Source organism: Furipterus horrens, unplaced genomic scaffold (assembly GCF_987537825.1).
Source record: "Furipterus horrens unplaced genomic scaffold, mFurHor1.1.pri manual_scaffold_2, whole genome shotgun sequence".
NCBI classification, from domain to species: domain Eukaryota; kingdom Metazoa; phylum Chordata; class Mammalia; order Chiroptera; family Furipteridae; genus Furipterus; species Furipterus horrens.
Window position 1 is genome coordinate 47,172,916 of NW_028327172.1, and position 26,735 is coordinate 47,199,650.

At 51.7% G+C, this 26,735-nt stretch overlaps 1 protein-coding gene across 1 annotated transcript in view; it reads right to left on the minus strand.

Annotated features, from left to right (window-relative positions):
* Positions 1-9,202: 9,202 nt before the first annotated feature.
* Positions 9,203-26,735, minus strand: part of GDPD5 (glycerophosphodiester phosphodiesterase domain containing 5) — an 86,207-nt gene continuing 68,674 nt past the window's right edge. Inside the window, exons 7-18 of the mRNA XM_090265516.1 lie at positions 25,056-25,154; positions 24,675-24,768; positions 24,113-24,258; positions 19,761-19,843; positions 18,571-18,721; positions 17,796-18,014; positions 17,083-17,240; positions 16,622-16,769; positions 15,381-15,463; positions 14,819-14,833; positions 12,521-12,633; positions 9,203-10,170 (exon numbers count right to left, since the gene is read on the minus strand). Coding sequence (XP_090121642.1) covers positions 10,022-10,170; positions 12,521-12,633; positions 14,819-14,833; positions 15,381-15,463; positions 16,622-16,769; positions 17,083-17,240; positions 17,796-18,014; positions 18,571-18,721; positions 19,761-19,843; positions 24,113-24,258; positions 24,675-24,768; positions 25,056-25,154 — 1,458 coding nt within the window. The 3' untranslated portion in view covers positions 9,203-10,021. The remainder of the gene's footprint in view (positions 10,171-12,520; positions 12,634-14,818; positions 14,834-15,380; positions 15,464-16,621; positions 16,770-17,082; positions 17,241-17,795; positions 18,015-18,570; positions 18,722-19,760; positions 19,844-24,112; positions 24,259-24,674; positions 24,769-25,055; positions 25,155-26,735) is intronic.

Here is a 26,735-nt window from a genome sequence, read left to right on the forward strand (position 1 = left end):
CCCAGGGCACAGCCCAGGGGACCAGCTGAGGGATGTGAGAGAGGTTATCAGAGCATGCCAGTCCCATTCTGTTCTCCCTGAGCTGAGAGTAGGTCTCATCAGCATGAGGAGGGACTTCTCCCTGCAGAGATGTCCTAACACAAGGGGCTGTTTGGGGGAGTGAGGGCGTCCTCTTCTGGAAAGTGCACCAGTACGTTCTCATTCATTCTACAGCTACCTACTGCTCTGGGCACTGTGGACACACAGGGACATCAGACCCAGTTTTCACCCTGGGGATTCCCATTCTGGGGGCTGCAGGACACCTAGCTGGAACATGGAAGGTAGGGATTCCAGGCAGAGCTAGACCCAGCATTCTCTCATTCCAGCTAAGAGTCTAGGCACCTCAAGCCATAGGTTCTGTTGCAGAAGGAGAGACCCAGACCCTAGAAGTTGATATGCCACCCTGCCTCTTTTTCACACCCATTCACACTCACACAAACATGCTTAGATTTGTAGACAGCACAAAGTTGGGGCAGCCCTGTGTCCTAAGCACTTACCTGGCCACGCCCTCTCCCAGGTGCCTGCAGCTGTTGCTCTTGCCAGACCGCTCTTGTCTGTCCTGCCGCAGGAACCCCTGGCAGCCTGGGCTCCAATGCCCCTGCTGCTCTGCCTGGATTGCCGCTCAGGCTCTGCTGCAGGAGGACAAAGGGGCTGGACGCCAGGGGGAGGGGAAAGGAGAAAGGGAGGGAAGGAGGGGATGCTGGGCTTTTGTTTCACTCTTGGACCAGCCCTGAAAGGGAGGATAAGGGGGAGGAGGAGGCAGGAGTAAGCACGGGATTGACTATGTGCAACTCTGGGATCTGTGTGCCTGGATTGGAGTGACTCGGTATTGGCTCTGCCCCCGCATGATGCACACATGTGAGGGTGGTGACAGGTGGGGAGTGCCTCTCCTGGGAGATGGTGTATAATCTGGTGGTTGTGAGCTCTCAGGTGTTCCGGGTAGCTATGTGAGAGTGTGGGCGTTCATGGCACTCTGCAACTGCGTAGCACTGGGGCGAGTGTAACCTTGTAGCTGCAGGTGTGACTAAGTGTGACCAGAGGGCTTAGAGGTCTAGGTTTCCTTCCTGCCCCTGTGTGACTCTGTGCCATGTCTGTGTTCCTGCTTATAGCAGACGTCATTGTGGGACCATGCCTCTGGTTATAACTACTAATGCTGCAATGAATATAGGGGTGCATATATCTTTTTGAATTAAGATTTTTGTTTTGTTTTTTCATATAAATACCTGGAAATGGATTTGCTGGATTGTATGGCAGCTCTATTTTTAATTTTTTGAGGACCCTTCATACTGTTTTCCACAGTGGCTGCACTAATTTAAAATACCACCAGCAGTGAATAAGGCTTCCCTTTTCTTCACATCCTGGCCAACACTTACTGTTATTTATTGATGATGGCCATTCTGACAGGTGTGAGGTGATATGTCATTTTGTTTTTTAAAAATATTTTATCAGTTCTTGTATTCATTTATTTTTAAATTCTATTATATTTTTCCATTATCATTTATCTCCTCCATACCCTCTTCTACATTCCCCCACCTTCCTCCCCCCACATCAAGGTGGTTTTAATTTTTATTTCCATGATTATTAGTGATGGTGATCATTTTTTCATATGACAGTTAGGCATCTATTTGTCCTCTTTGGAGAAATGTTTATTTAGGTTCTCTGCCCATTTTTCAAATCAGATTTTTTGGAGGTCTTTTTGGTGTTAAAGCTGTATGAGTTACTTACATATTTTGGACATTAATACCCTATCAAATGTATCATTCGGGAAGATCTTCCATTCAGTAAGCTGTCTTTTTGTTTCGTTGATGGTTTCCTTTGCTGCGCAAAAAAATTTTAATTTGATGTAGTCCAATTTGTTTATTTTTTCTTTTGTTGCCCTTGCCCAAGGAGACATATCCAAAAAAATATAGCTAAGAGTTATGTCAGAAAGTTTACTGCCTATGTTTTCTTCTAGGAGTTTTATGGTTTTAGGTCTTACATTTAAGACTTTAATCTATTTTGAGTTAATTTTTGTATATGGTTTAGGAAAGTGGTCCAATTTCATGTTTTTGCCATATATCTGTCCATTGTTCCCAACACCATTTGTCTTTATCCTGTTGTATATTCTTGCCTTCTTGTCATAGAATTAATTGACCATACAGGTGTGATTTTATTTCTGGACTCTCTATTCTGTTTCATTGATCTGTGTGTCTGTTTATATGCTAGGACTATGCTGTTTTGATTACTGTAGCCTGTAGTATAGATTGATATCAAGTAGCACAATACCTCCAACTTCGTTTTTCTTTCTCAAGATTTCTTTGGCTATTTAGGGTCTTTTGTAGTTCTGTAAAAATTTTAGGATTATTTGTTCAGTTCTGTGTAAAATGCCATTAGTATTTTGATAGGGATTGCATTGACTCTGTAGATTGCTTTGCATAGTATGGACATTTTAACTATGTCAGTTTTCCTATTCATGAGCACAGTGTATCCTTCCATTTATTCTGTGTGTTCTCCAATTTCTTCAGTATCTTATAGTTTTCAGAGCATAGTTCTTTCACCTTTTTGGTTAAATTTATTCCTAGGTATTTTATTCTGTTTGATGCAATTGCCAATGGCATTGTTTTCTTTTTTAAAAATAGATTTTATTTATTTATTTTCAGAGAGAGGGAAAGGGAGGGAGAAAGAGGAGAGAAACATTGAGGTGCGAGAGAAACATCTATCGGGTGCCTCTTGCACACCCTCAGCTGGGGACCTGGCCCACAACCCAGGCATGTGCCCCAACAGGGAATTGAACCCCTGACCTTTCTCTTCGCAGGCTGGTGCTCAATCTACTAAGCCACACCAGCCAGAATGGCATTGTTTTCTTAATTTCTCTTTCAGGTAGTTCATTATTGGTGTATAAAAATGCAGCCCATTTCTGAATATTAATTTTGTTATCTGTTTACTTTATAAATTCATTTATTAGTTTTAATAGTTTTTTGGTGGAATCTTTAGGATTCACTTCAAAGAGTATTATGTCATCTGCAACTAATGAGTTTTACTTCTTCTTTCCATTCCTTTTATTTATTTTTCTTGTTTGATTGCCAAGGCTAGGACTGCCAGTACTATGTTGAACAAAACTGGTGAAAGTGAATGTCCTTATCTTGTTCCTGATTTTAAAGAGAATGATGTTAGTTGTGGGTTTGTTGTATATGCCTTTTATTATGTTGAGTTATGTTTTCTCCATTCCCATTTTGCTGAGAGTTTTAATTTAAAGGTGGATGTTGGATTTTGTCAAGTACTTTTTTCTGCATCTGTTGATATTATCATGTGATTTTTCTCCTTCAGTTTGTTTATGTGGTGTATCATACTAATTGACTTGCTGATATTGAACCAGCCTTGCATCCTGGGAATAAATCCCACTTGATCAGGGCGCATGATCTTTTTATTGTATTGCAGGATTTGGCTTGCTAATATATATATTTTTTAATGTGTTTATTAAACTGTCAGGCAGCCTTGCTCTGAGAAATCACCTGGTGACTATTCTAGGATTAAACAATGGGTTTATTGAAGAAAAAAGTGGGGGCAGGGGGTTGGCGAGAAGAGGAAACTTAGGAGCAAGGGAAGGGGAAGGGGAAAAAAAGGGGGAATGGAGATTGGCAGTCAGCCACACAAGCCTAGTGGAATCACCTCTTGGTTTGGTAATATTTTGTTGAGAATTTTTTTTAGGGATATTGACCTGTGATTTTATTTCTTTGTAGTGTCTTTTTCTAGTATTGGTATCAGGGTAATACTGGCCTCATAAAATGAATTTGGGAGCCTTCCCTCCTCTTTAATTTTTTGGAATTGTTTGAGGATAGGTATTAATTCTCCTTTGAATGTTTGGTAAAATTTACCTGTGAAACTATATGGTCCAGTACTTTTGTTTGTTGGGAGGTTTTTTTTGTTTTGTTTTTTATTACTGTGTCTATTTCATTAATAGTTATCATCTGCTCAGATTTTCTGTTTCTTCCTCGTTCAGTCCTGGAAGATTGTATGTTTCTAGGAATTTGTCCATTTTTCCAGGTTGTCTAATTTGTTGGCATATAATTGTAGTATTTTCTTATAATCTTTTCTGTTTCTATGATGTGAGTTGTCACTTCTTCATTTATGAGTTTATTTATTTGGACACTTTCTTTTTTCCTTGATGAGTCTGGCTAAAGGTTTATCAACTTTGATTATATTTTAAAGAACCAATTCTTGATTTCATTGATCTTTTGTATTTTTAGTCTCTATTGTGTTTTATTTCCACTCTGATCTTTATTATTTCCTTCTACTCACTTTGGGCTTTGCTTGTTTTTTTCCTAATTCTTTTAGATGTAACGTTATATTGTTTGATGTTTTTCTTGTTTCTTGAGGTAGTCCTTTATTGCTGTGAATTTCCCTCTTAGGACTGCTTTAGCTATGCCCCATAGATTTTTGGGTTATTGTATTAATATTTTCATGTTTATTTATCTCAAAGTATCTTTTCATTTACTCCTCAATCTCTTCATTAACTCATTCATTGTTTAGTAGTATGTTATTATTTATTTAAAAGATTTTATTTATTTTTAGAGTGGAAGGGAGGGAGAAAAAGAGAAACATCAATGCATAGTTGACTCTTGAGCGCCCCCAGCTGGGGACCTGGCCCATTACTCAGGCATGTGCCCTGATTGGGAATCTAACCAGTGACCCTTTGGTTCCCAGGCCAGTGCTCGATCCACTGAGCCACACCAGCCAGGGCTGTTTAGTAGAATGTTATTTAGCCTCCACGTGTCTGTGTTTTTCACTTTTCTTCTTGTAATTGATTTTCAGTTTCATACTATTGTGATCAGGGAAGATGCTTTATATGATTTCAGTCTTCTTAAATTTATTGAGACTTGTTTTGTGGCCTAACATGTGGTCCTGGAAAGTATTCCATGTGCATTTGAAAAGAATGTATATTCTGCTACATTCGGGTGAAAGGTTCAAAAAATACTAATTCTGTCTGGCCTAATTGTCATTGAAGACCATTGCTTCCTTATTGATTTCACTTTCGGTCTGAATGTGTCTTTTGATTTGAAGTGAGTCTCTTGTAAGCAGCATATAGATGGGTCATGTTTTTTAATACAGTCAGCCATCCTATTTACTTCTAATGTAATTGATATGTATGTACTTATTGACATTTTTAATTGTCCTATGTTGGTTTTTATAGTTCTCTTCTTTATTTTGTATGTTTTATATGTTTTTGGTTTGTAGCTACCATGAAGTTTATGTACATCATTCTGTATCTATAGCAGTCTATTTTAATAAGCTGATAGGCATTTAAAATTTTTTTGAGATTTTTATTGATTTTTAGAGAGAGGGTAAAGAAGAGGGAGAGAAGCATCAATGTATGAGAGCTACATCGATCAGTTGGCTCTAGCACACCCCCAGCTGGGAACCTGGCTCACAACCCAGGCAGGTGCCCTGACTGTGAATGGAACCATTGACCTTTTAATTTGCAGGCCACGCTCAATCCATTGAGTCACACCTGATAGACATTTAAATTTAAGTATATTTTATAAGGACTACATTTTCACAGCCCACTCCATGGTTTGTTTTTGATGTTATATATTTATATTTGTGTGTGTGTGTGTGTGTGTGTGTTGTGTATCTCCTGACTACATATTGTAGTTTGAATTGAATTTGATACTTCTTCTTTTGACCTTTGTAGTGGTTTTAGATGTCCATTTCTCTGTATTTATTAAGTATTTGCCTTTACCTGTCAGATGAGTTTTTTCCCCTTTCTCATATTTTCTTATTTCTGGTTATGGCCTTTCCTTTTCTGTTTAAAGAAGACCCTTTAACACTTCTTTTAAAATTGGTTTAATGGTGATTTACTCCTTTAGTTTTTGCTTGTTCAGGAAACTCTTTCTCTCTCCTTCAATTCTGAGTGGTAACCTTGCTGTTTAAATTATTCTAGACTGAAGGTTCCTTTCTTTCAGCACTTTAAAGATGTCCTGCCACTCCCCTCTGGCCTGTAAACTTGCTGCTGAGAAATCAGCTGAAAGCATTGTTTTCTTTGTATATAACTTGTCATTTTCCTCCTGATTCCTTCAAGATTGTCTCTTTATCTTTAACTTTTTCCATTTTAATTACACTGTGTCTTGGTGTGGGTCTCTTTGGGTTCATCTGTGCTTCCTGGACTTGGAGGTCTGTTTCCTTTGGGACTTCACCAGTATTAATTTTTTTTTTTTTCGTGAATAAAGTTTCTGTTCCTTTCTCTCTTCTCCTTCTGGGATTTCTATAATGTGAATGTGAGCACTTGATATCCTAGAAGTCTCTTATTAAACTGTTCCTCATTTTCTTTTTGCTTTCTGATTAAATGACTTACCTGTTCTTCTGAATTAGATAATGTGTTGTTAATTCTTTCTAATATGTTTTTCATTTCTAACATTGTATTCTTCACTTATGCTTGGTTATTTATTATACTTTCTAACTCTTTGTTGAAGTTCTCCATAAGTTCCTCTATTTCGCTCCTAAGTTTGGTGAGCAGTCTTTTGATTGTTACTTTGAATTTTTTATCCAGCAAATTACTTATATGTTTCCTTTTTTCCCCTTATTTAATTTTATTTGTAAATTAAATGTATTGGGGTAACATTGGTTAATTTAAGTTTTTTTCTGGGGATTTTTCTTGTTCCTTCATTTGAGAGATATACTGTATCTCCTTCTCCTCCTTTTTCTTCTTCTCCTTCTCCTTCTTTTTTACTGTCTCTATGCGTTTATATGAATTAGGCAAAACCGCTGTTTCACCCAGTCTTGAAAAAGTGATCTTATGTAGACGTGGGCTCTGTGTAGACTGTCAGGTGATTTTGGCTGGCTGGTAGGAGCTGAGCAGGTGCCTGAGGTACACTGGGCACTAGCCTACCAACCCAGCGCGGCTGCAGGTGGGAGTCCAGGTGCATGTAGTAATGTCCTGTTGTCCAGTCCAGGACTATTCCCACAGTTCCTAGAGAGCTCCCATAGCTTGCAGCCTTCTTTATACAGTCTCTCCTGTTGTACAGGAAGTGATACTGTGTAGAAACAGCTTCTGTGTAGGCTTTATGTGCCCGGTAGTTTGGGCGGAATTGGTGGCAGCCGATCAGGTACCTATGGAGCCTGGGTCACTGGCCTACCAGGCTTAGCGGTCCTGGCAGGGAAGCCAGGTGCATGTGGTGATGTCCAGCTGTTCCTGCTTTCTCCCTTTGTTGGAAGCAAAAGACTCCAGGTAGGCCAGAGCCCTCCAAATAGAGTTCTCCCCACCCTATCAAAGTGGAGGGGGTGAGCATAAGCAATGGTGCTCACAGGCTCCTCCAGCTGGGAGAGTTCCCACAGCTCCTGGAGGGCTCCTGCGGCTTCCCAGCCTTCTGTATTCAGTCTCTTTTGGGTTTTCAGAAGCTGTTCATTCAGTCCTCGGTTGTCTTGAAGGAGTAATTGCGCTCTCTCTCTCTCTCTATTTGGCTTTTGTTCATGGTTGAGTAGTGTCCTACGCCACTACCATCTGGGACCTCTAGATTTAGGCACCTTTATATCTATACTTGGGGAAGAGCCATTGAGGGTTCGTGGAGGGCCCTGGAGGTAGTGGAGGGTGAGCTCAGCATGGAAGAGGCCTCAGCCACTGAGGTCCAAGGGAGGAAGGGAAGGAGTGGGTCTACACAGGTGGCAGGGAAGCAGAGGGGACTCATCTCCTGCTTCCCTTTAAATGAGTGGTTGGGCTGTTCTCTGCAGGAAGGTGGGGTTCTCAGCAATTCCTCAGGCCAAGGGACAGGAGCCAGGGTTGACCAGGGGCTGTGGGCTCAGCTGAGGGTGGAGACAGGCTCGGCTCTCTGCCCAAGCAGGGGATGGTTTCCATCCTCCCTCCATTGTTTGGGGTTGGGGGAGGGAGCTGGACTGCCTCTGCATTGGGGGTGGGGGGTACGGTGCAGGGCCCTGGTGAGAGTGGGGCTCTGGCTGTTCCACACAGAACTCCCAGCCTGCTGTACCCTCTCCTGACAAATCCAGGATGTCTCAAGTTGTCTAGGTCTGGCCAGGAGCCTGAGACATCCTGGCCAGGGTGTTGACTGGACAGGGAGGGGCTGGCACAAAAGGTCAAATCGTCTTTCCTGGTGGGCCTGCCAGAGGCTGGAGAGGAGGTTGGGGCATTTTGGGTAGGGCAGTGAACCCCACTCCTGACCCTGCTGCCCAGGTTTCACTCATACTCCCTTGTGCCCAAGGAGAGGCAGAGCGGACCTCTGCCCCAGGAGGGCCAGCACTTGGCAGATGCTTATAGGAGGATGTAAGGGGGTGCATCCTTTGCAGTTCCTGGGGGGCAGTCCTAGAAGTTCATGTGGAGGGCTCAGCCTGGGTCTCAGCATATGGGAGGGGTTTCTTTTTCTTTCCTCCAAGAAGATGGCAGTATCCCTCAGACCCCAAGAATTCTATCCAGAAGACCCATGTTTGGAGAAGAGACACATCCCTTGGTTCCCAGGAAGCGCCGTGTTTATTTAATGCAGGCTGGTGCTAGGGGTCAGTTTTCCCCCTGTAGGACACACCCATGTTCACACAGACTCTTGGGACAAAGATGGGAGTTACAGACCTGCCCTGACACCACTGCTCACCCTCTTCATGGAGAGCAGAGAGCCAAGGACTGAAAGACAGGAAGGGACCTCTGCCAGCTGAGGTCCCAGGGGCTATATTGGGGCTTTTAGCCGAGGCATCCCAATGTGCCAGGGATGGGGTGGGCCCGCTTTGGTCATGTCCAAAGCCTTGAGAAGTCCAAGCCAAACACCCGCCACAGCAGAGAGGCACCTCCTGGTTGCAGGTCTGTCACTCCACAGGCCAGGGAGTGCAGAAAGCCTCAATGTGGCTGTGAGTGGCTCTCCTAGGCCCATTGTCCACCCCTACACTGGGCCCAGGAGCCCTCCCCACCTGCCATGCTGTTCCCAGTGGGTTACTGAAGGCACACACACACTCTGAGACCAGAGCCTGGGTGGGATTCTGGCGTCACCTGTTCTGTGTGGCTGTAGACGGTCACTTTACATCTCCAAGACCATCTTACCCACTACAGTATGGGGAAAATGGTCCCCAATTCTAGGGCTGCCACTTTCCCACTCATTTCTGAGAATGGCTCCTACTCGAATCATGGGGCCAAGACCAAATCCCAAACCCAGCAAGCTCGGTCCCCACCCACCCACTGACGATACAGAAATGACATGTCAATGATGGCAGCTTTAATCATCTTGGCCAAAGTCCCTAAGGCTCCCTCTGCTGTCGGCCTCCTTGGCCACGTGCCCACCCTTGACCATGCCCAGAACACTTTTCCCAGGTGGCCACTGAGGTCCTGTCAGTGTGAGGATCTCCTGAGCCACCCTGCCCTGGAGGCCTGTTAGACACTTGGGCCTGGGATCGAGCAGCCCCGAACCTGTTCTTTGGCCATTTCCAGCTGCTCCTAGGAACATGGCTTGGGCCCTTTCTGGGGGCGGGGCCAGGGGCGCTGGGAGCCTGGTCGGGAGGAGCAGCTGACCACTGCAGCAGGCTTTCCTCCTGAGTCCATCCTCCTTGTGCTTTGATACGGATGTGAAGGGCAGAGCTGCTGGGGGCTGAGGCCCAGCCCCAGGTCCTCCAGGCAGAAAACACACAGGGAGGTCGGCTGCCTCACAGCATGCACAGAAGAATGGTCACACATGAGCATCCACCTCCTCCACTGCCACAGGAGTGGCCCAGCAGCGCTTTCTGGTTAGGATGCATGGGAGCACCTCGGGGAGGACCAGGCCCTGGTCCCGCACTTCCCAGAGGCGGGACCCCAGGCCTGTGGGGGCAGCTGAGGGTTGGCATCCTAGCCCAGCTGGGCCTCAGGAGAGAGGGGACCCCCCACCCCCATGAGGGACCATGGCAGCCAAGGGCTAGAGCCAATGAGGAGGCCGTGGAGCCAGCTCCCAAGGCACTCCGAGTCCAGACATGCTCCCACCAGCTCTTTTGGGTTCCCTGGTGTCCGTGTTAGGTCCAGTCTGGGAAGACAGGTCTTCACCTAACGTGCACTCCGGTCTGTGACGGTCTTGGCACGGCTGCCAATCCCTCGGGGGTCCACTGGGGTGGTGGTGGTATTGGAGTATGTGTCATAACTGTTGTCTGAACATACAGAGAGCTCATCGGAGACCTCTATGCCGTCGCTGATCTCTGTTGGGCCAGAGGAGGCAGAATATGAGTGGGGGCAGGAGAGGGGCCAATGAGATGGCTAGAAGGTACTGTGGGAGGGGTGGTCTGCAATGACTGCTGGTCAGGCACTTGGAGGCTGATGAGACCACTGGGTTCAGGTTTAGTGTTGGGCCTGGTATTCAGGGCCCTGCTTGGTATCCACTCTCCTAGAACTCTTCTTTCTAGCCACCAAAAACCATCTGCATCCTCCCGAGCTTGGCACCTTGTGTGTCCTCTCCTCAGGGCCTTTGCACATACTGGCCCCTCTCCCAGGAGTGACCTCCCCATCAACACCTTCTTTCCTTAAAATCTGGCTCAGTTCCTCTCACCTGTTATCGCAGCCTCCTGAAAGCCCCCGCTGACCCCCATCCCCCAGCTAGGATGGGACCTCCTCCTCGCCACCCTTGCCCCTGCTTCCCCAGCCCCATCACATCCTGTACTGTCACCATCTGTGGCCTCACCATCTGGACCACTTCAAGGATAGGGGTGATGTCTGGACCTGTGTCCCCAGTGCCTGGCACAGTCAGGACACAGAGCAGAGGCTCAGGGAGGGTCTGCTGAGTGAAGCTGAGCCCACCCTGAGGGGACTCAGGGTTCCTTGGTGGGGTTGAGGGTCTCTGGAGAGGACCTGTCAACCTGGAGTGGGTAGCGGGTGAGGACTGTGGCTGACTCCTCAGAAAGGGCTCAGTGCAGGGTCTTGGGCACTATAGGAGAGGCAGGGGGTCTGGATGGGCAGAACCTGCCAGGCCTAGGGGCTGGTCCCCGGCCTTCTATTCATTCTTCCCACCCCATCTGACTTCAGTCCGGCACAGTGCAGGGGCCTGCAGATCCCAGGTCCCCTGAACTGGCCCCTTCCTCCAGGTGCTCTGCATTGTGGCCAGAGGGCTGTGGGATGCCAGGGAGACACCCAACCCAGTCTTGGTGCTCAGGGGGCTCCCAGGAAGAGGTGTTTTGAGCTAAGGTAAGCCAGAATCTGTGTGTCCCAAGCACCTAAAACCGTACTTGGCATTCATCTGTCGAGGAACGAGGAACAAAAGGAGTGAGTGAGATATTCACACAATCCTGGATCCCAGGAGCCAGCCCCACCCAAGCCACAGTCGTCCCCCTGGGCTCTCTTTCATGTGTGCAGTGCTTACCAAGTGCCCTTGGAGCCGGGCACGGCAGTAACCCTCACAAGTACCGCAAGCCAGGGTGCTAGCCCATTTTACAGACAAGGAGTCTGATTCTGAGGGAGGTTAGACAGTGTGCTCCAGTTCACACAGTAAGTTGAGGATAGAGCTGGGATTTGAAATATGCCATAAATCTCTCCTCTCTGTTCCCGTGCCCGCATCTCTCGCCTGAATGACCGAGATGCGTGGTCGGAGAAGGCCACATGAACAGGAAGGTGACCATCCACAAGCCAAGGGGGGTGGTCTGGACTAGGTCCTTCCCTCACAGCCCCGCTGACACCCTGATTTTGGGCTTCCAGCTTCCTGAACTCATTTGTATTGCACTTTGGCCTGCTGCAAAAACGGCCAAAGACAAATCTGTCCAGGACCCTTCTCTGCTTTTAGAATGAAGCCAGCTCCTGATCACACACCCAGTGCCCAAGAACCTCCCCATCCCCACCCCCAAACACCATCTTGGGGTGAGCCTGCCAAAGGCCCCTCCCTTCAAGCCATGTGGAAGGATATTTAGTTCTTGGTGCCCTGGAAAGCAATGCTTCCTTACTCCTTGTGAACACAGGCTGCTCCTGCCTGCAATGTCCTTCCTCCCCTCCGCTCTCCCAGCTCTGACCTCAGACCCATCACCCGGGCCCCTCCTACCCATCCTTCCCATTTCAGCTGGGTCACTCCCTTGCATAGTGGGTTCCAAAGCCCTCCACACTGCCCCAGGGAGCTCTGACCACTCTCGCCTCCCCTGTACCCCACTCTGACTTAGCGCCTCATCTGTTCGAGCTCTGGTGACACCCAGCTTCCCATGTATCTGCTTATATAGTTGCCTCCTCCATCAGACTGGTGACACCAAGCACGAAATCAATATGTGTGTCCCTGTATGAACCAGGCAAAGGGTCATAGGCTGTCAAAGCAGACAACCCCCGCCCCCCACTCCTGCATGTCACCCTTGCCCACCACCCATGCAGCTGACACTGAGCCGCAGGATCTGGAGTTGATGGCAGCATGTGTAGGGCGTGCACAGCTGTATGTAAATGGTGCCTCTGTACATGTGTGGGCATCTGTACATCTGTGCCGTGTCCCAGATGTGTGTGTGCTGTGTGTGAATGTGTACACCCACGTGTGGGGTAGAGAACTGAGCCCAGCGCCTGTCTCAGCCTGTCTGCGGGGCTGCCTACCTGAGAAGATGAGCTTCTCCTTCATGATGCTGACGTCCCGGCTGGTCCGGTGCACTGCTGCACTCAACATGATCTGCTCGGGGTTGTAGCTCCGTATGCCACCCAGACGCCACCTGCAGATGGTCCAGTGGGCATCAGGCCCTTCCCCACCCTTCCCTGAAGCAGGGTTCCTGCCCACTCCCAGAGCCTCTCTGGATCTGGCCTGAGAGGCCAGCAGGGCTCTTGTCTGGTGGGGCCTGGTTATGGGCAGAGCTGGAGCTTGAGTCAGAGTCCGCTGACTGTCAGCCAGGGCTCTCCTGCCTTCCTCTTACCTCCAGAACCTGAGGTCGCTCCCCTTGCCCAGGAAGATGTTTTGGGCTTGTTGGTTGGTTGGTTCTTTCTCAGGTGCCCCCAATTATGCACCCGGCTCTCTTTGGACAGGATAAATTTTGGGCAGGGGAGGGCTTAGCAGACCTGACTCCAATGACCCACCCTGGGGTACACACCAATCTTGGGGAGTCCCAGCTGTCGTCTCCTGCAGCTACACTGTCATGACCAGGCTTAATGGAGCCACAGGAGAACCCCAGAGGAAGTGAAGGAAAGCAGGGAGGTGGCAGAACCTTGCTCAGAAGTGGTCCTCACAGGGTTCAGTGCCAAGGGCATTAGAGTGATTTGGGATGGGGTCTGCTGCCACTCTGTTCCAACAGCCCTGGGAGAGGGGGACATATATCCCCCCATGGGGAGGACAGCTGGAGTGTTAATCCCTCTGAGGGCCAGGGCTGGGGGGTAGAGCTGCACAGGGCATGCAGGGGCCAGGCAGAGCCACACACTGTTTCCATTGTAGTTCCTCTGACCTAGCCCCAAATCCCTGGCCTCTGAACTTAACACTTTTCCTGTGACTGGACAGAGGATTCACTGGACCCCCGCTCCCACTCCTGCCAAGAGAAGTGGGAGTCAGCTTGGAAAGAACCCAACCCCCTAGGGCACTGAGCCCTGCTGGGGTGTCTGAAAAGACCCCAGACTCCACAAGAAATCCCTTGTTTCCAGATGGGGTCAGTGCAGCAGAAATGGACAGATGGACAGGCAGAGGGGTGGATGAACAGAGCAGACAGACAAGGGCAAAGCAGGAGGCAGAGGAGAAGGCAGCCTGTGCTCTGCCTGGGCTGGTACCCTGTATGTCCTTGAGGACATAGTTGGGTCTCTTACTTATCGCTGTGTCCCTGGCACCAACCTCAATGCTGTGTGTGTGTGCATGGGGCCCTAAGTACTTGTTGAGTGAGTAAATGGAAGAATGAGGAAATGATCTTCTCCCCCAGGGTCCCCTTCTCTCGGCCCCCAGGAAGCCAGTGACTGTGCCCTGGCTGTGTGCTGAGCAGGCCCAGCATGTTGGTTCCAGCACCCGGCCTGGTCCGTACGGCCTGCCCACCCCCCCCCCCCCCCCCCAGCGCATGGGGCTCCGCGTGTGAAAGTCTGAGACCTGCTGCAGGCCCAGCTCAGCAGCCGCCAGCGCGTGTGGACGTTTTCTGGCTGAGAATGGAGGAAGGACTGGGTAAATGAGTCTGCACTGGCTCAGTCCTGCAGCCAGGGAGCAGTTTCACCTAGAAGCCGGTCAGTGACGTCACCTGACCCAGGAGGGCCCAAGGCAGTGGACCAAGGAGGACTTGGATCCCCGAGATCTGTCTCATCTTGGAAATCGTCATTAATTCCATAAGGATTATGGGCCAGGGTTTCTGCAGCCATATGCATCTAGGATAGGAAGCTCAACCAATGTGGGGCCCTCCCCAGGGGAAAGCAGGGGCGGGGTCAGGGACAGAAATCAAAAATGAGAGAGAGATGAGAGAAAGAGAGACTGAGTGATGGGAGAGGCAAACCTGGAGGGGGGAAGGCAACAGATGGGAAGGGAGAGACAGAAGCTTGTAGGGCGAGCACACGCTGCGCTGGGCAACGGAGAAGGCCCTGCAGGTGACACTGGGGGGCCGGGGGCCCAGGCAGAGCCCTCTCCCCAGAGGAAGATGCGTTGCTACTGAGAGGCCAGGTCAGCAACCTGGGAGAAACACTGACTCCCCATGTGCAGAAACAGCAGGAGGGACGAAGAGCGGAGGGGAGCATAGGGCACGATGGGAGAGCAGGGAGGGTGGCAGGGGAGAGGATGGCTGCGGAGGGAAGGAGGCTCAGGCGATGGAGCATCTGGGAGGGTGATGGTGAGCAAGCCTGACCCAAGCACAGGGCTCGGTGCAGGTGTTCAGAGGAGCTGGAGAAAGGGGTGGCAAGGAGGAGGGAGAGAGAGGAACAGGGGGAGGAAGACCACACCAGAATTACCTGATCAAGTGATAGCTGTGAGATGCCAGAGTGCAGCAGAGAGGGGGAGGTGGGGGAGAGAGAGGAGGGACATGCGCCGGGTCACAGCAGTATGGGACAGAGAGAGAACGTCAGTCAGGAATAAAACCCCTTCCCATTGGTTCATGGCTGGTCTGGGACCCCAGCCTGGCCCTGATCCCTCCCCTGCTCCCCCGCCCCCACCTCCCCACTGCAACCCCTATGCCAGCTGTTGTCCTGAGGGGAGGGCACAACCGAGTGCTGATTGCTGGGGGGACCTGTGGCCTTGTGCAACAGGTGAGGAGATGAGGCAGCTGCAGAGGAGCTGGAACTCAGTCCCAGCCAAGGATGGCTCTGGGCCCCCAGCGGGGTGCTCTTTCCAGAAGCCACCAGCTCTGGCTGAGGGGCATGGGCTAGGGCCACTGGGAGTCCTTCTACCATGCACAGGCCATCTGGCCAGGCCTTCTCCTCGCCCAGGGCTCAGGAGGGGTGTCCCCTGGCTGGGGTGGGAGCCGGGCCCGTCTTGAGGCAGGGAGGCCCAGGAGGGTGGGCATAGCCTACTCACTTCTGGAGCACGAAGATGCCAATGATGAGGGTGAAGGAGATGAGGTCCGCAGTGACCCACATGAGGCAGTACTCGTCCGGGGGCTGTGGACAGATGGCCCGTGGCAGCCTCCAGTCATGGCCGGTCCTCACCGGGTTCCAGACTGAGGGCCCACAGGCAAGAGGACCCCGGTCACCATTGGGGAGGGCAGGGGAGGACCTGGAGGCATGGGCTCTGGGTGCTGTGGGCCTGGGGTCATGGTTGTGTGTGTGTATGTACACACACACAGGATACAAGAGATCTGTGTAGTGTCCAGGGTAGGGTGGTTTATGTTAAGCTGTTCACTAGCTCTCTAGGGTCTGTGTGCTTAAGGGGGCTCAAAGCAGGAGGCAAATAACGAAGGACAGAGATGAGTGAGGGTGCACCATGGCTTGCAGGAGTGCAGGTGTGTGCCATCCACATGGGTGTTAAGTGCATGTGTCGTTGTAGGGTGTGGGGCATGGGGGCTTCCCTTCCGGGGTCAGTGGAGAGGGGCCAGGCAGGCAAACCTCCTGGACCTCAGGTGAACTGTGGAGAAGCGGCAGGGGGCACTTCTTGCTGTTGGCTAACTCCTCGGACCCCAGAATTCGAGTGTGTGTGCTTATCGCTGCTGCTGCCACAGTGCTATTTCATCTCGTTCTCGGCTGAGCGCTCAGAGTCTTTAAGGACAGTGGGCAGGTGGATGGACTTAACCGTCTATAGCCTAGATCTGACTCACTGACTTGGTGCTTTCTCAGCCATAATGAGACCCTGCATCTGCCTTCCACCTCCCCCGAGAGGCTGCCACGGGAGCTCAGAGGGGAGATAACGGGTTCCCGGGTCCCACCAGGGGCAGAGCTGGCTGGAATTCGGGCTTGTCTGCAGGAGCTTCACTGTAACCGTAGCAGATTTTAATGTTCCCTGTTCTTTTCCTACTACCCTCTATTTATAATGCCTTCCCTTCCTTTGAAACAAAATATAATAAACACCCCAAACCAAAAACCCAAGTAGTCGCTCATTAGTTTTCTAGGGGCCGTAAGTGATGTTTTCTCCGTGTGTTAGGCCCAGGTTCCTCCTGTCTCCCAGCACCTTAGTGCAGACCCAATGGCCACAGAAATCCTGCTTGTGCCTCAAGCCTGCACCCTCCATGGGCTCCCTGCAACCTGAGACCCCACCAGAGAGCCCCCATTGTGGAGCCTGCACCCTCTTTCCGCCCCCCACCCCCAGCAACCTCTCCAACTCACCATGATCCAGAGTGGGGAAGGCACCTGGGACAGCGTGTGGGAGTTGTCGGAGGTGACAGAGGGGACCCCCGCACACCACAACAGGGAGAAGAGCCATGGCTCATTGACTGTGTAGAGGTTCATGCTCAGGTTCCAGGATGCGTAGTCCCTGTGGGGTAGGGGACAGAGGCTGGTCAGCCTGTGGATCTGGGCCTCTGGGAAGCCTGTAAAGCACATGCCATCCTCACAGCTGTCCCCGGAGGAAGGACTCTCCACTCCCAGAGGGCCAAATGCAGAGGCAAACCCATGTCTGCCTCATGCTCTTGACATCTCCTCTTTGAACCAGAAGCCCCTGTGCTTCTAGCTCTCTGCCCAGATGGGCGCATGTGCATGTGTGCGTGTATGCGTGTCTATTGTGAGACAGGATGGAGGGACTCAGTCTTGCCCTCCCCTGGGTGAGCTGGAGTGGGTGGGGTGGGCACCTGAGCTCCTGGCGGGACACCTGAGTGTAGCGCAGGTTCAGCCACTGAATGTGGCCTCTCCGCAGGCTGGTGGCCTCCTCCTTGGAGCCTGACGTCTGCTGGAAGCCAGGAGCCACCTTCCATACAAAGGGCCTCTGCCTGTTAGGCAACCACATGACCTGTAGGGAGGGGGGTGACCCTCAGATTTCTCATCTGTAAAATGGGTTCAGAGTGTCTACCTGTCCTATAGCACCTGGAAGGGTTAAGAGAGACAGGCACTAGCACATGGGGAAAACTTACATATAATAATCATAATTGGGATGACTTGGTCCCAGCCAAATCTGTGAATTGCTTTAGCAACAACCCAGGGAACTTCCCTTCTAGATCCCAGTCAGGATAAGACCGATGACCCAAACATCAGTTACTCTGCACATGGCCCCCAGCACCTAGTGCGCATCACCAGTTGGCGTGGGATTCCTCCAGTCTCCCAATATTACATCACAAGGATGTGGACATTGCTTTGTAGAAGTAACAGTATTTCATAGAACTTGGACTTGCTCCTGTCCTTTGTACATTTTTAATGACTTTCTTGTTCCCATCAGGATCCCATTTTACAAATGTGGAAGCTGAGGTCTGGAGAAGGGGCATGGTGAATTTATGCTGGGGTCCTGCGCCAGGCAGGCCTGGGTTCCCCAGGGGGCACAGCCAGGTGTGGCTGGGCTGCCAGGCCTCACCTGGTGCTGGGGGAAGCCTGAGCGCAGCAAGGTCTCCAGGGTGATGTTGAGGAAGCTGCCATGGTAGGGATGCTCCCGCGGAGGGTCACGCAAGTTGAGCATCAGTGTGGCATTGCCCTTGGCCAGCTCCAGGAGTTCAGCTAGGCTGCAGATGGACTGGTTTTGGACCTCCCTGTAGTCGGAGGGTGACAGGGAGCTGGCCGTCCAGAAGGGGTCCGTCTGGCAGAGACAATGACACATGGATGCCTCACCAGCCTTTTGGGGGCCTCCATGTGCCTTCCTGGCTACTGAGCATGGAGACCCCTGAACTCCACTGTCTACTGATAGGTGTCTGTCAAGCAGATTGATGGCTGTGGCCCTGGGGGGCTCTCAGAGACCACAACCCTAACTTCTCTTTGCCACATTCTGCTTACCCAAAGAATTATTTGCTTGGAATTCCTCCCAGACCCCAGCATATTTCACCTTCAGTAACATTTCAGACCAGAGAACCAACTTCCCTCCAGAGTTTTACAGAGTTGGTCATTTTAGCTATTAACTATTACCACCATCAACTTTTTCTGGTGAGGGAGACAGAACCAGCACAAGCAATAACAACCATGATATTTGGGCTGCGGTGGCAGGAGCCCAAGGAGGCCACTAACCAGCCTGGCTAAGGGAAGCTGGGGGAGTGCGGGGGGGGGAGGGTCACCTGAGCGGATGGCCGCCCAGCTCTCTCACTCTGAAGGGTCCCCGCCCATGATTTCCATGCCTACGAGTGGGACGGGTGCAGCCAGACCTTCAGGAACCACTGGCCGGCGTTGAGCCTCTGCAGGATGGTCCAGTTGAGCATGGAGGCAGGCCTGCGGGCGAGCGTGGGGAACGCCTCCTGCACGTTGGTGGTGCGCCGCAGGGTGCTGTCATGCATGAGGAAGGGCACACCGTCCAGGCTGCAGGAGGGAGGGGCCACGGAGTCACTGTGCATCCTGGCCCCTCACCTGCCCACAATAACCACCCCTCCCACCCACTGATGCCGACCCGCCCTCTCTGGGCCTCAGATTCCCCGTCTGCAAAGGGAAGGCAGGGGGCTGGTGGGCGACTCCATCAAGTTCTCTATAGGGGTCAGATGGGGGTGTTGAAGAAAGAAGGCTGGGCCTATTCTCTTAGCAACCTTGGAAGGTGGGTGCTACCTCATTTGATAACGGGGAAACTGAGGCCGGGAGCGAGAAGTACCGAACTCAAGGTCCACAGCCAGTAAGTGGAACCTGGCTTAGAACGCAGTCCACGTGATGCCATAATGAGAACAGCGCAAATGTGGGCCCCTTGGACAAAGCTCACCCCCCACCATCCTGGTCTGCCCCCTGCAGCTGCCTAAGCCTAGACGGTGCCTTCGTATGAAACAGCAAAAGGCACCCATGTCCCCTTCCTCGGGCATCTTACCACCATCTACTAGAAACTTTCGATAGATATGTAATTCTCTGACATCTGTACTGGGAAGGTGTTCTCATGTAAGAGGTGCCCCTATTCAGTACACACCTGTGCACCCGCACATGGCGGCCCTGCCCCTCTCCCTTCTCAGAGAGAGCTGCTGTGGGGTGGGTGTGGATTCTTCCTGCCCTTTATACTAATATACACATAAATCTACATGGAGAAAATGTATAAGTCATTTTAATGTGGTCTTTTAACATAACTGACAACATGTGAATGTATCACTCTGTAGCATATCACTTAAACAGAGTGCTCAAGCTCCATCTTCCTGCAATTGAGTCCTTCCTGTGGATCTGTGGCAGGATTCCAGGTCCCAGCCCTCCCTCCTTGCTTGAACCAAGAGCATCTGGTTCTTTATTTTATGTCCACCCTGTGGTGGATAACCAAGCCTCTGCCCTCCCATGTCCAAGGCTCTGGGACCTGAAGTTTCTCCAGCAGAGACCTGGATGTGGATGCGGTGGGGACAGGAGACAGTACCTTACTCACATCCCCAACACCTACCTGATGGTGACATCAGCTTGTAATCCGTACAGCTTCTGCTCTAGGGCCTTCCGGAAGGACATCAGTGTGTGCTCTGGGGCCAGCTGTGGGCACAGGGTGGTGAGGGGAGAGCTCAGATTTAGCTGATGTGCCCCTCCCCAGCCAGTGAAAATCTCCCATGTTGGGCCTGATTCTAATTCCAACTCCTCCAACAATAGCTGTGTGACCTGGGCACCCACACAGCTTCTCTGAAGCTCAGTTCCCCATCTGTTAAGTCATGCCTGCTTCACAGGTTTTTGGGGTGGGAGTGGTTAGTGTTGATGTCTATAAATGTGGGGGTGGGAGGTTTTCTCTACAGTCCCCTGCCCTATGGAGGTCTTGGGCTTAGGCTGAATGCCAGGTTTTCTCCTTGTTATACCCTGAGTCCAGGTTGAAATCCTGGAGGGAGAAAAGAGGGTAGATAGGCAGCAGATTCAGGGGGCGACCAGCTTCCTCATCTATGCAGAAAATGACAAGTCCATCTCCGAAACCGTTACATGGATTAAAAGCCCCTGGCATGCTGCCTGATATACAGTAAGTGCTTAGAAACTGACAACTGCTTACCCTAGAGCCTCCATGTCAGCAGAGCCTGTTTCTAGCCCCAACTCTACCATCTAACCAGCTTTGGGACCTTGGGCGCATCTCTTCCTCCTATGGACCCAAGTTTCCCCATTTCGTCCTTGAGAGAATCTATTCCTTGTTCTTTGAGGGTCCTTCCACTTGGGGAGAGTGGAGGTTCTGCATCTACCCAGTTCTCTGGGATGAGGTCCATGTCATACCCATTACTGCCACTGGGGGTCAGCACAATACCAAGGATTGGGTTAGGACCAGGAGCCTTGTAATGAGTCCAGAGGTGGAGGGAGGACTCCGGACTGTGAGGTGATGGGGTGGAAAGGGTCCCTGTGGCTGACCTCATTAACCAAAACACACTCATTCCCCTTATTTCTCCCTCTGGCATGCTGTTCTCCAACATGTAACACTCTCCCCTCCTCTGGGAGGCAGCCTGGCTTGGAAAGGGCTTTGGAGCTGAGAAGAAACAATTCCATTTCCCGGTCCTGGGCCATCATTTCACCTTTTGGAACCTCAGTTTCTTTAGCTATAAAATAGGCTAATGTTATCAAGCTCATAAGTGAGATAACAGACATGAGCAGTCTCTATAACATGAGTTTCTTTCTTCTCCTGTCCCTGGTGCAGAGGTGGAATGGGGCCACAGAGCCGGCTAGAGAGAGGTGTGGGCTTCCCATCCATCTTGTCTCTAAGGTCCTGGGACCAGGCCTCCATGAGTGACCACCCAAGAGATACATACCATTGTTCTCTCCTGCCTGGGCTGGGGCTGCAGAAGGCAGACTGTGGGTAGACACAGAGGAGGTATTTGGGAGGAGCAAAGTCTCTTTCTGGAGGCTTTTTTTCAACTCTAGTCTCCCTGCATTGGGTGCTGGCCTCCTAGAGGAAGAGCTGGCCCTCTCTGGCCAGTCTTGGGACTCCAGGAAGGCCCCCAAAAGTGTATGTGGGATTTCAGGGTGACTTCTTAATCTCCATCTCAGGGATCCCACTGCCTCAAACGTAATCCCATGGGTGAGTCTGCTGTCAGGAGTGTGTGGGGGGTGGGGTGTCACAAACTCAAGTGGGCAGCACTGTTGTGAAGAGTCCAAGCTTTGGAGTGTTCAAGTGTGAACACACACACACCCAGGCACAGTCACATAGGAAGGACACACCCAAAGGCACATGGACACCATCTTCAAGACAGGGATGTGCACTTGGGCTTAGCACACACAGATGTGTGGACCCTGAGTCAGGATCTCCCATGGGCAGACACGCACAGGTCTCCCGGGGATTCCAAGTGACACATGGAGGAGTTGTGCCCATACCTTTGCCAGCCCCTCAAAAAACACCCCAAGAATTCAATCAGTCAGATGCATCATATGTGACGTTCTACAGGACAAATGACTGTTTCTTCAACAAATAAACAGCATATGGAGAAAAAGGGGGAGGAGGGTTGTTACATCCTAAAACACACTTAGAAGACGTGTCAACCAGATGCACTGGCTGGATCCCATTTGGATCCTGATTTTTAACAACTCAACTGTAAAAAGATATTTTTGAGATAATAAACAAAAATGAACATGGGTTCAATATTAGATAATATTAAGGAATTATTATTAATTTGGTCGGGTGTCATAAAAGCATTATGATTGTGGTTATGGTTTTTTGTTTTTTTTTTTTTAAAAAGGCCTTATGCATTAGAGATACATCCTAAAGTATGTACAGGTGAAATGATACGATGTCTGAGATACACTAGAAAATACTGATAGGTATTGAAGGTGGTGTTGGATTCATTACACTATTCATTGCACTACTGTTGGCACATCTGTGGCTGTTTGAAAATTTTCTACTAAAAGAATAATCCATACTGGGCTGTTGCTCCTTCCCCGCCTCCTTCCCTACCTCAGCACCTCCTCCTATCCCCTGGCCTCTAGAGAAGGTGTGTGGGTAACTGGGTCGTGGGGAAAAGAGGAAAGAGGAGCCCATCTGCCTAAGGAGGCTGTGCTTCCATATCCTCACTCCAGACAGGGGCATGAGGTTCAGAGGGGGCAGGTGACCTCCTAAGACACCCAGGCAGCATATGGCAAAAGTGGACCCCAAGTCCAGATCCCTCTTATTCCAAAGCCATGGCCTTTCCATTTGGTGGCCTCCGGGAGGTGATGTGACCAGAACAGGGTGTGGTGTGAGGGCACCAGGGCCCAGTTCCAGCACACGTCTCTGGGTCTTATCTAGAAAATGGACACGACGCGCCACCACATGAGGTGTAAGGACCTTAGGGCGATTCGCAGCCCCATCAGACTCAACATCTCCTTTTAAAAGTCACTTTGTGAGGCCACCTTAACTACCCTGAAATTCGACACCATAAAATTCCCAATCATTGTGATAACCAAGAGAAAACTCTCACGAAGTCCCCAGGCGCCCACGAGTGGTGGGGAGTGGTACTGCCTCTGTTGAGAACCCAGGTTCAGAAACCCTGGTTCAGAGGCGGGGAGCCCTGCCCAAGATAACGGGAATGTCCACCAGGCTCGGGCCTGGGCAGTCTCGCGTGTTGAGTCCTGCCTCACAGGGCCCTCCGTCTCAGGCAGGCTCATTATCTCAGGGTACAAAATGAGGGCCCTGGCTGGTTTAGCTCAGTGGATTGAGCGTCGGCCTGCGAGCTAAGTGTCGCTGGTTCGATCTTCCAGTCAGGGTACATCAGAGAAGGAAAACTCTGACTCCAAAAAACCTCCGCTGCCTTGCGGCATACCTCTTCAGGGGAAAGGCTAAGGGAGTAAACCCCGACAGAAAATCCGGAGCCGGAGTCCCTAAGGCGGTTTGACGTTGTAGTCAACACCGGCAACTCCTGCGGCGCACCTGAACCCAAGCTGTATCGACTCCGTCTTTCCCTTGGACCCTTCAGCTGCGAAGAGAGGGGGGGTCTGCTGCATGGGCAACAGCAGACCCTCCATATTACCCTGCCCAGGCTCTGTAGCTTCAGCATCATCGCAAGATGTCGATTCAACACGGGAGGAGACAGATACCATGTCACTCCCGAGTCGGACTGCACAGCCATTCTCAGCGGTGCAGATAGACTCTTGGGAAGCTACACCATCGTCTCTCGAGACGGACGGCTGCCGACGACGACGACAAGATGAGGGCACTGGCACAGGGAAGGTGGAATTGTTTGGGCTCCCATAGCTGTCCAGAGCCCGAGGAAGCCTGGCTCTGGTGTATGCCCTCTGGAGGTGAGGGCCTGCTGCGGGGGCACAGGCACCTGGGTGGAGGAGAGGGTCACTGACTTTGACTCCTTTCTCTCTCCATTTCTACCCAGTCTGGCTTTAGCAGTCTTCCCTTAGCAGTGGGCTCTGAGCTTCACCTGCCTCTCCTGCCCCCATGGCCAGTGGGTTCTCCTGCTGCCTGGCCGGCACAGCCTGTGGGCTGGGCCCTGCTCTCCACCCCACACCTGGCAGCTCTCTCTCTTCCGGGCCTTCCCAGCCCAGAGCCTGGCAGCATCTGGCCCTGGCCTAAAACCCTCCTGGGTCTTTCCGGGGCCCTCTTGATAGAAGTTGCAGCACTTTAGCAAGATGCCTTCAGGTTTGTCAGGATTCAATTCCATCTAAGCTCTCCAGCCTTTCATCAGTCCTTCCCACATACCCTGCAAAAGGCTCAGCATCATGGTTATTGTTATATTACTTGTATTCTATTCATTTCCCTCCAAGGAGATAGGTCTCTGCTTATCTCCTCCTGGAATGGCAGCTCTGCTCCCTCACCCCACCCCCACCCGTCTGTTAGGGCCCTTGGTTGGCACTCACCATGGGGGCCCCGCGGTGGCCAATGAGGGCAGGCTTGGGGCCCAGGTCCTTCTTCTCCATGATGCAGGGAGAGGAGATGGTGAGAGGAACCAGGTAGAGGGCAAACACCACAGCAAAGAAGGAGCAGAGGATGGCCACCTGTGAGGCTGCAGACACAGGCCATGAGCACTGCCTGGTGAGCATCTGGCTCCCACCAGAACCAACCCTGAGCCCTGGGCAGGTGGCAGGGGAACCCCTCTTCCCTCTACCTGTCAGGACCCAGGTGCTCTGAGGGGACCCTGCACTGAGGGCAGTGCCCCCATCCTCGCTGGAAGGGTGACCCTGGCCTCTAACTCACACAGACACCACAGACAGACGTGGAAGAAGAAAGAAGCAAAGCTGACTGAGGCTGCAGCCCTCCATGGAACCCATGGGCCACTCTGAACAGAACGCCCCACCCCCCACCCCTGTGCTGAGAGCAAGGGCCCTCCCTCATTCCAGGTAACATCTAGGTGTGGGTAGGACCAGCTGGCCTGGTACCTGGAGGGCAGGGTAGGGGTAGGTCCTGCCCAGTCATACTTACAGGACCGCTCTGCCCGGGCAAACTGTCCCGCCACGATCCAGGAGAGCGCAGTGATGGCGGCCAGGGCCCCCACGTGCAGGAACGGAGCTGTGCCCTTATGTGGGAGGGCAAGAGGAACCATTGGCTCTCAGTCATGCCAGACCCTCAGGTCACTGACATCCTGATGACCCATCTCTAGCCATGAGACAGGGAATCTCAGAGGGAACTGGGAGTCTAGGGACCCTGGGCTGCAGCACCCTTCCTGCCTCTGGCTGGCTAGGTGACCTGGACCCCTCTTCCTGCCCAATCTTGGCCTTTGTCTGAGGAACTAGAAGTGATAAAAAGGTGCTGCCTTCTGAGGGTTTGGGAGAAGAAGCCCTCCCCACCCCCTCACCAACTCACCTGCAGGGAGATCAGCAGCACCTCCCACTCATCCTCCCATAGCTGGGCCACAGCCGACATGGCCACCACCGTGGACACCAGGATGGCCACCAGCCCCATCTGGAAGGGGGAAGAGCCACCAGACGGGGTCAGAGCAGGGTCCCCAGGGTGTCTGAGAGAGGGAGAGTGGAGGTAGAGAAGCAGAGGGAGAGAGGGAGGGGAAGAAATGGAGCATGCAAGAGGAAGATAAAGCAGGGAAGGGGAGAAGCCACAGAGAGAGAAGGCAGAGACTGAAAGCAGCCAGAGACAGACAGATGACAGCGAGAGGTGGGGGCAGGAGGAGGCAGGCATATCCCTGCAGCAAGCACCAGGAGAGGACCGAGAGAAACAGAAGGGAGGATGGAGAGGGAGGAAGGAGCTGGAGCAGGGCAGACATGAAGGCCCAGGGTGTGAGGGCTCCCTGGGCCCAGCAGGTCACATCCACGGCCTCCCCCAGACCTGCCAGCAACAGTTGGGGTGAAGGGTGCCTGGACCACAGGGGCAGGAGGCTGAGGAGCCAGGTCCTCACAGGAACCTGATACCCAGCCCAACCAGGCTCACAGTGGCCCTTCAGACTGGAGCAAGCAGAGGGAGGGGTCTGCCACTGGCCACAACCCCTATCAAAAAGGTTTGCTCTCAGCCCCAGCCTCTGAGCTTCCAGCCCCTGAGCTTCCAGCCTCTAATGTGTCATCGGGGCTGCCCTGGCAGCCGCCTCCTGGACAAAGCAAGCCTAGTTCTGACAGAAGACTAGATGGAATCTTCGGGGGACAGATGGGATCTGAAACATCTCAGGCAATGTAAGGTGCTCCCCCAAACTAAGCAAAGCCTGGTTTCTGGTTACTTATTCACCATCACCCCCCATCCTCCGCCCCCTCGAGCCCTGGCACTCTCTCTACCCCCCTCCCTTGCACTACCAAGCAGGCCTCCCTAACACCCACACCCGCGCCACCTCCCTACCTCAAAGCCCCTGCCCTGCTCTCTCTAACTGGCCAGCAGAGGCCTCCACATGCTGGCCACTGGCCCAGCTGACTCCCTACTGCCTGCCTCGGGCCAGCCTCTGCCAGCCAGTGGGGCCTCGCCCCTTTCCCTACAGCGCCTTGCTTGGGCCCACCTCAGAGGCATCCTGAGAACCCTCCAATGACCCGAACAAGCTCTAAATGAGTTTCTAGATGGCCAGGGCAGAGATGGGGGCTGGCCCATCATGGTTCCCTGCCAGACAGGGAAGTCATTCTTGCCTGGGATAGTTTTCCTCTGCAGGTTTGTCATTGCAGCCTATCGGTCTGGAAACAAATGTTCCAATAAGAAACAGCGATAAGGCTGAGATGGATGGGGCCCTTTACACACTGTGATGTGCCTGCCTGGGGAACACGGGAAGGGGAGGAATGCAGGTCCACGGGGTGGGGGGCCCAGGTCTGTGGGAGGCACTTCCTGGCTTCCCCATGTTTATTCTCCTAACATCCCAGGGAGGTGTTGTCTTTATTTTATAGACAAATCGGACTCAGAGACCATAAAGGTTTGCTTGGTCATGTAGTTTTGAGGGGGTGGATCTGGACCCAGACCCCATTCTGCCTGTCTCAGAGGTCATGCATACTTCTGTGGCAGGAGGCCAAGCAGTATCCTAACATCCCTGAGAATCCCCCCTCAATACACAGGCTCCCTGAC